At 36.1% G+C, this 12,915-nt stretch overlaps 1 protein-coding gene across 5 annotated transcripts in view; it reads right to left on the bottom strand.

The window, feature by feature from the left end:
• SENP7 (SUMO specific peptidase 7) overlaps positions 1-12,915 on the bottom strand; it is a 171,048-nt gene that overhangs the window by 45,292 nt on the left and 112,841 nt on the right. For all 5 annotated transcript variants that reach the window (XM_082654076.1, XM_082654074.1, XM_082654077.1 and 2 more), the window contains one exon: positions 9,257-9,372. In XM_082654076.1, coding sequence (XP_082510202.1) covers positions 9,257-9,372 — 116 coding nt within the window. The remainder of the gene's footprint in view (positions 1-9,256; positions 9,373-12,915) is intronic.

The raw sequence follows: 12,915 nt of genomic DNA, 5'->3' as shown, positions 1-12,915 counted from the left end.
GAAAAAAAATGTCATGAAGAACCTAGGGGAAGAAAGACACCAACCTACTAGAGAATGGACTTGAGGATATGGGGAGGGGGAAGGGTAAGCTGTGACAAAGTGAGAGAGTGGCATGGACATATATACACTACCAAATGTAAAACAGATAGCTAGTGGGAAGCAGCCGTATAGCACAGGGAGATCAGCTCGGTGCTTTGTGACCACCTAGAGGGTTGAGATAGGGAGGGTGGGAGGGAGGGAGACGCAAGAGGGAAGAGATACGGGAACATATGTATATGTATAACTGATTCACTTTGTTATAAAGCAGAAACTAACACACCACTGTAAAGCAATTATACTCCAATAAAGATGTAAAAAAAAAGAAAAAAAGTTTTACTGAGCACAACCCTGCCCACCAGAAGGATGAGTCCCACCTCCACCCACCACCAGTCCCTCCCATCAGGAAGCTTGTCGAACCCTCTTAAATAGCCTCACCCTCCAGAGGGCAGACAGCAGAAGCAAGAAGAACTACAATCCTGCAGCCTGCCAAACGAAATCTACAATCACAGAAAATTAGACAAAATAAGGACTTCCCTGGTGGCGCAGTGGTTAAGAATCCACCTGCCAATGCAGGGGAACGGGTTCGAGCCCTTGTCTGGGAAGATCCCACATGCCACGAAGCAACTAAACCCGTGTGCCACAACTATTGAGCCTACACTTAGAGCCCATGAGCCACAACTACTGAGCCCGTATGCCAAAACTACTGAAACCCATATAGCTAGAGCCCATGCTCCGCAACAATAGAAGCCACCGCAATGGGAAGCCCATGTACCACAACGAAGAGTAGCCCCCCTTCGCCCCAAGTAGAAAAAGCCTGTGCGCAGCAACAAAGAATGAATGTAGCCATGAATAAATAAATACATAAATACATAAATTTATTTTTAAGAAAAATAAAGAAAGAAAATTAGACAAAATGAAATGGCAAAAGTATATTTCCCAGATGAAGGAACAAGATAAAACCCCAGAAAAACAACTGAAGTGGAGATAAAAAACCTTTCAGAAAAAGAATTCAGAATAATGATAGTGAAGAAGATGCAGCATCAAGGAAAAAGAATGGAGGCAAGGATGGAGAAGATGCAAGAAATGTTTAACAAAGATGTAGAAGAACTAAAGAACAAACAACAGAGGTGAACAATACAATAACTGAAATGAAAAATACACTAGAAGGAATCAATAGCAGAGTAACTGAGGAGATAACAGAAGAACAAATAAGTGACCTTGAAGACAAAATGGTGGAAATCACTGCCGTGGAACAGAATAAAGAAAAAAGAATGAAAATAAATGACAGTCTAAGAGACCTCTGGGACAACATTAAACACACCAACATTCACATTATAGGGTTCCCAGAAGGAGAAGAGAGACAGAAAGGACCTGAGAAATAATTTGAAGAGATAATTGCTGAAAAATTCCCTAACATGGGAAAGGAAACATTCACCCAAGTCCAGGAAGAGCAGAGAGTCCCAGGCAGGATAAACCAAGAAGAAACACACTGAGACACATAGTAATCAAACTGAAAAGAATTAAAGATAAAGAAAAAAATATTAAAAGTGACAAGGGAAAAATGAGAAGTAACGTACAAGGGAACTCCCATAAGGTTATCAGCTGACTTTTCAGCTGAAACTCTACAGGCCAGAAGGGAGTGGCACGATATATTAAAAGTGATGAAAGGGAAGAACCTTCAACTAAGAATATTCTACCCAGTAAGACTCTCATTCAAATGCTTCACAGACAAGCAAAAGCTAAGACAGTTCAGCACCACCAGACCAGCTTTGCAACAAATGCTAAAGAAACTTATCTAGGCAGGAAAGGGACCAGCAATTTAAAACAACCTTGTACATATATAGACTGCTATATCAAAACCTCATGGGAATAACAAACCCAAAAACTACAATAGATACACTCACACACACACACAAAGAAAAAGAAAAAGCAACCCAACCACAACACTAAAGATGGTCATCCAACCAGAGGAAAAAAGAATAAGAGAGGAAGGGAAGAAAAAAGACCTACAAAAACAAACCCAAAACAATTAAGAAAATGGCAATAGGAACTTACATATCGATAATTACCTTAAATGTAAATGGATTAAATCCTCCAATCAAAAGACATAAAGACTGGCTGAATGGATACAAAAGCAAGACCCATACATATGCTGTCTGCAAGAGACCCACTTCAGACCTAGGGACACATACAGACTGAAAGTGAGAGGATGGAAAAAGGTATTCGATGCAAATGGAGATCAAAAGAAAGCTGCAGTAGCAATACTAATACTAGACAAAGTAGACTTTAAAATAAAGACTGTTAGGGGCTTCCCTGGTGGCGCAGTGGTTAAGAGTCTGCCTGGATGCAGGGGACACAGGTTCGTGCCCCGGTCCAGGAGGATCCCACATGCCGTGGAGCGGCTGGACCCATGAGCCATGGCCACTGAGCCTGCAAATCTGGAGCCTGTGCTCCGCAACGGGAGAGGCCACAACAGTGGGAGGCCTGTGTACCGCAAATAAATAAATAAATAAATAAATAATAAAGACTATTATAAGAGACAAAGGACAGACACTACATAATGACCAAGGGATCAACCCAAGAAGAAGATATAACAATTGTAAATACATATGCACCCAACATAGGAGCACCTCAAAATGTAAGGCAAATGCTAACAGCCATGAAAGGGAAAATGACAGTAACATAATAATACTGAGGACTTTAACACTCTACTTTCATCAATGGACACATCATCCAGACAGAAAATCAATAAGGAAATACAGGCCTTAAATGACACATTAGACCAGATGGACTTAACTGATATTTATAAAGCATTCTATCCAAAAGCAACAGAATACACATTCTTCTCATGTGCACATGGAAAGTTCTCCAGGACTGACCACATGCTGGGCCACAGAGAGCCTTGGTAAATTTAAGAAAATTGAAATCATATCAAGCATCTTTTCTGACCACAACGCTATGAGATCAGAAGTAAATTACAAGACAAAAACTGTAGGGAATTCCCTGGTGGCGCCATGGATAAGAACCCGCATGCCAATGCAAGGGACATGGGTTCCAGCCCTGGTCCAGGAAGATTCCACATGCTGCGGAGCAACTAAGCCCACATGCCACAACTACTGAGCCTGCACTCTAGAGCCCACGAGCCACAACTACTGAGCCTGGGTGCAACAACTACTAAAGCCCATGCACATAAAGCCCGTGCTCCACAACAAGAGAAGCCACTGCAAAGAGAAGCCCACACACCACAATGAAGAGTAGCCCCCACTTGCCACAACTAGAGAAAGCCCGTGTGCAGCAATGAAAACCCAACACAGCCACAAATAAATTAATTAATTAAAAAAGAAGAAAAAAGAAAAAAACTGTCAAAAACACAAACACATAGAGGCTAAACAATATGCTACTAAACAACCAATGGATCACTGACGAAATCAAAAAATACCTAGAGACAAATGAAAACAAAGCACAATGATCCAAAACCTATGGGATGCAGCAAAAGCAGTGCTAAGAAGGAAGTTTATAGCAATACAAGTTTACCTCAGGAAACAAGAAAAATCTCAAATGAACAACCTAACCTTACACCTAAAGCAACTGGAGAAAGAAGAACAAGCAAAAACTAAAGCTAGTAGAAGGAAAGAAATCATAAAGACCAGAGCAGAAATAAATGAAACAGAGACAAAGAAAACAATAGCAAAGATCAATGAAACTAAAAGCTGGTTCTTTGAGAAGATAAACAAAATTAATAAACCTTTAGCCAGACTCATCAAGAAAAAAAGGGAGGATTCAAACAAATAAAATTAGAAATGAAAAAGGAGAAGTTACAACTGACACTACAGAAATACAAAGGATCATAAGAGAGCATCTATAGGGCAATAAAATGGACAACCTGGAAGAAATGGACAAATTCTTAGAAAGGTACACTCTCCCAAGACAGAACCAGGAAGAAACAGAAATTATGAACAGACCAATCACAAGTAATGAAATTCAAACTGTGATTTTAAAACTCCCAACAAACAAAAGTTCAGGACCAGATGGCTTCACAGGCGAATTCTATTCAACATTTAGAGAAGAGCTAACAGCTATCCTTCTGAAATTGTTCCAAAAAATTGCAGAGGAAGGAAAACTCCCAAATTCATTATGTTACCAAAACCAGACAAAGATACTACAAAAAAAAAAAAGAAAATTACAGGCCAGTATCACTGATGAATATAGATGCAAAAATCCTCAACAGAATACTACCAATCCAAATCCAACAACACATTAAAAGGATCATACACCATGATCAAGTGGGATTTATCCCAGGGATGGAAGGATTTTTCAATTCCTGCAAATCAGTCAATATGACACACCACATCAACAAATTGAAGGAAAAAAAATCATATGATCAACTCAATAGATGGAGAAAAAGCTTTTGACAAAATTCAGCACCCATTTATGATAAAAACTCTCCAAAAAGTGGGCATAGAGGGAACATACCTCAACATAATAAAGGCCATATATGACAAACCTACAGCTAACATCATACTCAACAGTGAAAAGATAAAAGCATTTCCTCAAAGATCAGGAACAAGACAAGGATGTCCACTCTTGCCACTTTCAACATAGCTTTCAAAGTTCTAGCTACAGCAATCAGAGAAGAAAAAGAAATAAAAGGAAAAGAAGTTAGATTTTCAGTTTGCAGATGACATGATACTATACATAGAAAATCCTAAAGACACTACCAGAAAACTACTAGAGCTCATCAATGAATTTGATAAAGTTGCAGGTTACAAAATTAATACACAAAAATCTGTTACACTTCTATACACTAACAACAAAAGATCAGAAAGAGAAATTCAAGAAACAATCCCATTTACCATCACATCAAAAAGAATAAAACACCTAGGAACAAACCTACCTAAGAAGACAAAAGACCTGTACTCCAAAAACTATAAGACACTGATGAAAGAAATCAAAGACAACATGAACAGATGGAAAGATATCATGTCCTTGGATTGGAAGAATCAATATTGTCAAAATGATTATACTAACCAAGGCAATCTATAGATTCAATGCAATTCCTATCAAATTACCAATGGCATTTTTCACATAACTAGAACAAAAAAATCTTAAAATTTGTATGGAGACACAAAAGACCCAGAATAGCCAAAGCAATCTTGAGAAAGAAAAGTGGAGCTGGAGGAATCAGGCTCCCTGACTTCAGACTATACTACAAAGCTATAGTCATCAAAACAGTATGGTACTAGCACAAAAATAGAAATACAGATCAATGGAATAGGATAGAAAGCCCAGAAATAAACCCATGCACCTATGGTCAATTAATCCATGACAAAGGAGGCAAGACTATATAATGGAGGAAACAGTCTCTTCAATAAATGGTGCTGGGAAAACTGGACAGCTACATGTTAAAAAAATTAAATTAGAATATTCTTTAACACCATACACACAAAAAAAAACTCAAAATGGATTAAAGACCTAAATGTGAGACTGGACACTATAAAAACTCTTAGAGGAAAACAAAGGATGAACACTCTCAGACATAAATCACAGCAGTATCTTTTTCGATCTGTCTCCCAGAGTAATGGAAATAAAAACAAAAATAAACAAATGAGACCTAATCAAACTCAAAAGTTTTTGCACAGCAAAGGAAACCAAAAACAAGACGAAAAGACAACCCTCAGAATGGGAGAAAATATTTGCACATGATGTGACCAACAAGAGATTAGACTCCAAAATTTACAAACAGCTCATGTGGCTTAATATCATCAAAACAAACAACCCAACCAAAAATGGGCAGAAGACCTAAATAGACATTTCTCCAAAGAAGACATACAGATAGGCAAGAGCCACATGAAAAAATGTTCAACGGTGATAATTATTAGAGAAATGCAAATTAAAAGTACAATGAGATGTCACCTCACACCAGTCAGAATGGCAATCATGAAAAAATCCACAAACAATAAATGCTGGAGAGGGTGTGGAGAGAAGGGAACCCTCCTACACTATTGGTGTGAATGTAAATTGGTGCAGCCACTATGGCGACAGTATGGAAATTCCCTAAGAAGCCAAAAACAGAGCTACCATATAGTCCTGCAATCCCACTCCTGGGCATATACCCAGAGTAAAACATGGTCCAAAAGGATATATGCACCCCAATATTCATTACAGCGCTGTTTACAATAGCCAAGACATGGAAACAACCTAAATGTCCATCGACAGAAGAATGGATAAAGAAGATGTGGTACATGTATGCAATGGAATACTACTCAGCCATTAAAAAGAATGAAGTAATTGCCATTCACAGCAACATGGATGGACCTAGAGACTGTCATACTGAGTGAAGTAAGTCAGACAGAGAAAGAGAAATACGGTATGACATCGCTTATATGCAAAATCTAAAAAAAAAAAAGTTACAAATGAACTTATTTACAGAACAGAAACAGACTCACAGACTTAGAGAACAAACTTATGGTTACCGGGGGGAAGGGTGTGGGTCAGGGGACAGTTAGGGAGTGTGGGACTGACATGTACACACTGCTGTATTTAAAGTGGATAACCAACAAGGACCTACTGTACAGCACAGGGAACTCTCCTCAATATTCTGTAACAACCTAATTGGGAAAAGAATTTGAAAAATAATAGATACATGTATACGTATAACTGTATCACTTTGTTGCATACCTGAAACTAACACAACATTGTTAATCAACTATAATAAATATAAAGCTGAAAGTTAAAAAAAAAACTGATGAAAGAAATAGGGCTCGAAAAAAACCCTATTATACAGGAGTTTTCCTTCTAACAGTTTACTAATTGCACATCAGCCAAGACTATCACATTGGAAACAGGGATAAATTTATTAGGTAGAGCTAGACATTGTAAAAACAAGACTCTACCTGATAACAAATACAATTTTACTTGCAAATATTACTAGCATATAAAATTAAAGAGGTAACAAATTCTTATAAAAATAAGATGTTAAATATTTCCAATGTATTAAATTCAAAAAAGCAAATGCTACAAGGCAAACTTAATGTACTACAAAAGAAAAGTACATCTAATGTGGGGAATATATCAATAACTGTGTAATATCTTGGTATGGTGACAGATCATAACTAGACTTATCGTGGTGATCATTTTGAAATGTACAGAAATATTGAATTACTATGTCATGTAACAGGAACTAACATAATGCTGTAGGTCAATTATAATTCAAAAACAAAGAAACTCAGAAAAAGAGATAATATTTGTGGTTATCAGAGGCAGGGGGAGGCAGAATTGCAAGACGGCAGTCGACATGTACAAACTTCCTGTTATAAGATAAATAAGTTCTAGGGATGTAATGTATAACATGATAAATATAATTAACACTGCTGTGTGTTATATAGGAAAGTTGTTAGGAGAGTAAATCCTAAGAGTTCTCATCACAAGGAAAATTTTTTTTCTATTTAATTGTGTATCTATATGAGAAGATGGATGTTCACTAAATTCATTGTGATAATCATTTCATGATGTACATAAGTTAAAATCATTACGCTGTACACCTTAAACTTATACAGTGCTGTCAATTATATCTCAAAAAAACTGGAAGTTGACAATGGTATAACTGGGATTTAATTCAGAACTCTCATTAATTTATGGGCTCACGTTAAACAATTGGTATTAGACACAATTATCTATAGGATGAAAATACGGTGAGTTTCAATAAAGTTTCAATAGCTAATTTTCTTAAAAACACTTTACTTAAGAGGAGACGCTTCAGGGATACTAAGAAACTATAAAGTGTTTCTTTTATCGTGCATTTTTTTCCCCGCTGTAAGTCTAAAATTCCACTGTGACTTTGAAGGAATACTGAAGGGCACAAATTAGAAAGCTTTTTATTTAACTATTCCTACTCTACCCAGGAAAGCAATGAAGGTTTAACAGTGTCTTGATAGTATCTGATTGAGGCCACTTGTACAAATATAAGCCCACTTACACTTTTATATTGTAATTAAAGATAATTATTTCTGGGAAAAGAACAATTTGTAAAAAAAAAAATGTCTTTCATTATATGCAGATAGTACCTAGTGACCAATTGAAAGATTATGTCTACAGAGTCACAATACTTTAGAGATTGCCCTCATAAGAGTTGCAGCTGGTTTCTTGTATACATCAAAGATATCAGTCTCGTTTCCTTTTAGGTTTTCCTCCTCTATGAAAAAGACTATTTAAAATGTGAAAACAGCTGTGTTCCAAATGAAGTACAAAGAATTTTTACTTTGTAAAAAGTCCTCCAGTGAAGGACCCCGTTTCTTGTGAATAATTTATAAAATCATTCAGAAAACAAAATACCTCAACTAGTTTGAAGCTATTAATAATCCAAGAGACCCTTGAAGATGTTAGTTTCACATTTGACTAATGTATAAATTTGTTTTGGTGAAAGCTTTTATAAATTATTTTACGATCTTTATAAGAAGAGACAAAAAGGAGAAAAGAAGTCAATTCATTAACCCGACAGGCAAGGAGGCCTACAGTGAATTTTCAGAAGTCTGGGATGTATTTACCTTTAAATTTGGGCTAATAGTGGCTTGTATTGGCATCCTCCTAGAGTCGAGAGAAATCTTAATGAATAAAGAATGTATTTCATAGTAGGAGGATAGACAGTGGGAAGCTAATAATAATAATCAAGTTAGCAGTAATATCACTTACTAGACATATCCATGGGAGTGACATTTAGAAAGAGTCAAACTAACATTATAACTTTATACCTGTATGCCCAGCCCCAACAACAAAAAAAAAGAAAATAATAATATTCAAATTTAACTTCTGGATTTTGTAAACAAATCAGGAGATGTATACAAATGGTAAATTTAGCAATTTTCTTTGTGTCACTAAAAAATCTCTTTACTTTCATGTATAAATAAAGTTAGTTAAAAAAATATTATTAAAAATGCAACAGACAGGGTTTCCCTGGTGGCGCAGTGGTTGGGAGTCCGTCTGCCGATGCAGGGGACGCGGGTTCGTGCCCCGGTCCGGGAGGATCCCGCATGCCGCGGAGCGGCTGGGCCCGTGGGCCATGGCCGCTGGGCCTGCGCGTCCGGAGCCTGTGCTCCGCAGGGGGAGAGGCCACGGCAGTGAGAGGCCCGCATACCGGAAAAAAAAAAAAAAAAATTAAAAAAAAAAAAAAAATGCAACAGACAAAAATTCAATTGGCAACAGTTTTCTGAGGTTCACTAACCTTTAGGTTGAGTATCAGACATTACAAGTGAAATGCTATCATCATCTCTTCGCTTTTCTTTAGTGTGTGCAGCCTGCTTTGCATAATTATTATCTGTCTGACTTGGTTGCGAACTCCTGCAAAACAAAATAATATTATACTCAATTCTTCTGAACACAAATGAATTTAGAAGCCAGCTGACATATATTCATGATAAAAATAACAGGTTACAAATGGCGTCCTATATAGCAGAGGATGTGATCTGAACAGTAAAAAGAATATTAAAATATGACTTGAGAAATAAGTTCTCATTCCTGTTCTACCTTTAAGTTCTCCATGCTTCTTTGGAAGGAAAAAAACAAGATAAGCACAACACAGAATTGTGCACATGCAAAATGAACAAAGAATAATAAAAGTATTAAATACATCGAAGAGGTCTAAAAAGTAAAAATTCCACGAACACAAGTACATGATAATCACACTTATGTGTAATCAAAAATTAAGTCAAAGGTAATTGTTAATATGTTTCAAGCATGGTTCACATATCAAAAGTTATGTACAAAATAAAGTTTGGGGCTTCCCTGGTGGCGCAGTGGTTGGGAGTCCGCCTGCCGATGCAGGGAACACGGGTTCGTGCCCCGGTCCGGGAAGATCCCACATGCCGCGGAGCGGCTGGGCCCATGAGCCATGGCCGCTGAGCCTGCGCGTCCGGAGCCTGTGCTCCGCAGCAGGAGAGGCCACAACAGTGAGAGGCCTGCATACCGCAAAAAAATAAAAATTAAAAAAAATTTTTTTAAATAAAGTTTGGAGTGTAGTTACAAATTTTACCTACGGAGAAAATAATTTAAAATATAACCTACTGGTTAAATACATAAAATATAATACTGTGTGAAAAACAAGTTTTGGATGATGAGCATAATATCACTATTAATGAAAACATAATACAACAGTAGTAGGGGATTTCAATACCTCACCCCACTTTCAGTAATCATTAGGTCATCCAGACCACACACACAAAAAAAAATCAAAAAGGAAACATTGGATTGAACCGTAAACTTGACCAAATAGACCTGACATGCATTTATAAAACATAAACACAGAACATTCTCCATGATAAGTTACATGATAGGCCACAATGCAAGACTTAGCAAATTTAAGAAGACTAAAATCTACAAAATCTCTTTCCCAACCAAACAGTATAAAATGAGAAATCAATAACAGGAGGAAAGCTGAAAAATTCACAAGTATATGGAGGTTAAACAATATGCTACTGAAAACCAACTGGCCAAAGAAAAAAATCAAAAGGAAGATCAAGAAATATCTTGAAACAAATGAAAATGTGAGCATAAAATGTCAAAATCTATGGAATGTTCTACGAGGGAAGTTAATAGCAATAAATGCCTACATTAAAAAACAAGAAAGAACTCCAATAAACAACCTCACTTTACACCTCTTGGAACTAGAAAAAGAACACATGAAGCCCAAACTAAGCACAAGGAAAGAAACAACAAAGATCAGAGCAGAAGTAAATAAAATAAAAATAAGAAAAACAACAGAAAGGATAAACAAAACTAAGAGCTAGTTTTTTCAAAAAATAAAGTTGACAAACCTTTAGCTAGACGAACCAAGAAAAAAAAGACTCAAATCAAAACAGATCATCAAGAGACTACAATAAGTAATTATATGCCAACAATATGGATAACCTAAGAGCTGGTTTTCTGGGGGCAAAAAACCTTTTGGCTAGACTAAAGGAAAAAAGAGAAGACTTGTAAATAAAATCATTACAACTGGTAGCACAGAAATATGAATATATGAATATCATATGAATAAAATATGAATATCATAAGTGACTATTACAAACAATTGTACATCAAGTCATATAACCTAGAAGAAATGGACAAATATCTAGAAACATACAACCTACCAAACTGAATCATGAAGAAAAAGAAAATCTGAACAGATCAATAACAAGGAGACTGAATTAGTAATCAAAAACCTCCCAACACAGAGAAGCCCAGGACCAAATGGTTTCACTGGTAATTCTACCAAACAATTAAAGAAGAATTAATGACAATCCTTCTCAAACTCTTCCAAAAATTTTAAGAGGAGGGAACACTTCTATACTCATTTTGCAAGGCCATCACTACACTAATACCAAAGCCAGTTAAGAACACTACAGGAAAAGAAAACTATATACCAAAATACCCGTAATGCATAGAGATGTGAAAATTCTCATCAAAGTACTGGAAACCAAATTCCACAACACACGTTAAAAGGATCAAACACCATGAGCAAGTGCAACTTATTGCAGAGATGCAAGAATGGTACAACATCCAAAAATCAATCAATGTGATAAACCACATTAATAAAATGAAAGATGAAAATCATCTGATCCCTCAAAAGATGCAGAAAAAGCATTTGACAAAATTCAACAACCTTTCATGATAAAACCCTCAAAAACCTGGGTCTAAAAGGAACATACCACAACATAATAAAGGCCAATGTCACAAACCCACAGCTAACATCATATTAAACAGTGAAAAATTAAAAGCTTCACCTCTAAGATGAAGAACAAGACAAGGGTGCCCACTCTCACCACTCTTATTCAACACAGTACTGGAAATCCTGGCTAGACAAATTAGACAAGAAAAAATAAATAAATAAAAGGCATCCAAATCAGAAAGGAAAAAGTAAAACTGTCATTTGCAGATGATATGATCTTATAGAAAGAAAACCCTAGAAAATCCAGCAAAAAACTGTGAGAATAAATGAATTCACTAAAGTTGCAGGATACAAAGTCAACACACTACAATCAGTTGCATTTCTATACACTAACAATGAACTATCTGAAAGAGAAATTAAGAAAAAATACCATTTATAACTACAGCAAAAAGAAAAAAATTATACTTATGAATAAATATAACCTAGAAGAAGAAAAACCTGTACACTGAAAACTATAAGATACTGATGAAAGAAACTGAAGACACAAATAAATGGGAAGATATTCTATACTCATGGATTGGAAAAATTAATTTTGTTAAAATGTTCATCCTACCCAAAGCAACCTACAGATTCAAAGCAATCCCTATCAACATTCTAATGGCCTTTTTCACAGAAATAGAACAGTCTTAAAATTTGTATGGAACTACTAAAGACCCCAAATAGCCAAAGCAATCTTGAGAAAGAAAAACAAAGCCAGAGGAATCACACTTCATGATTTCAAACTACATTACAAAACCACAGTAATCAAAACAATATAGTATTGGCATAAAAACAGACACATAAATCAATGAAACAGAATAGAGAGCCAGAAATTAATCCATGCATATATGGTCAACTCCTGTATGATAAAGGCGCTAAGAATACACAATGGGAAAAGGAGAGTCTCTTCAATAACTGATGTTGGGAAAACTTGACAGCCACATGCAAAAGAATGAAACTGTATAAATATCTTATACCATATACAAAAATCAACACAAAATGGATTAAACACTTAAATGTATGACCTGAAACCATACAACTCCTAGAAAAAAACATGAGAGTAAGTACCTTCACAATGATCTTGGCAATGATTTTTTGGATTAAACACCAAAACAAAGGCAACAAAAGAAAATTAAAAAGTGGGACCAAAAAGCTGCACAGCAGAGGAAACCTTCAATAAAATTAAAAGGCAACCCATG

This window comes from Grampus griseus (assembly GCF_964374135.1).
Source record: "Grampus griseus genome assembly, chromosome: 5".
NCBI classification, from domain to species: Eukaryota; Metazoa; Chordata; class Mammalia; order Artiodactyla; family Delphinidae; genus Grampus; species Grampus griseus.
Note: the sequence above shows the minus strand (reverse complement) of the source record. Positions and strands in the feature narration are given on the sequence as shown.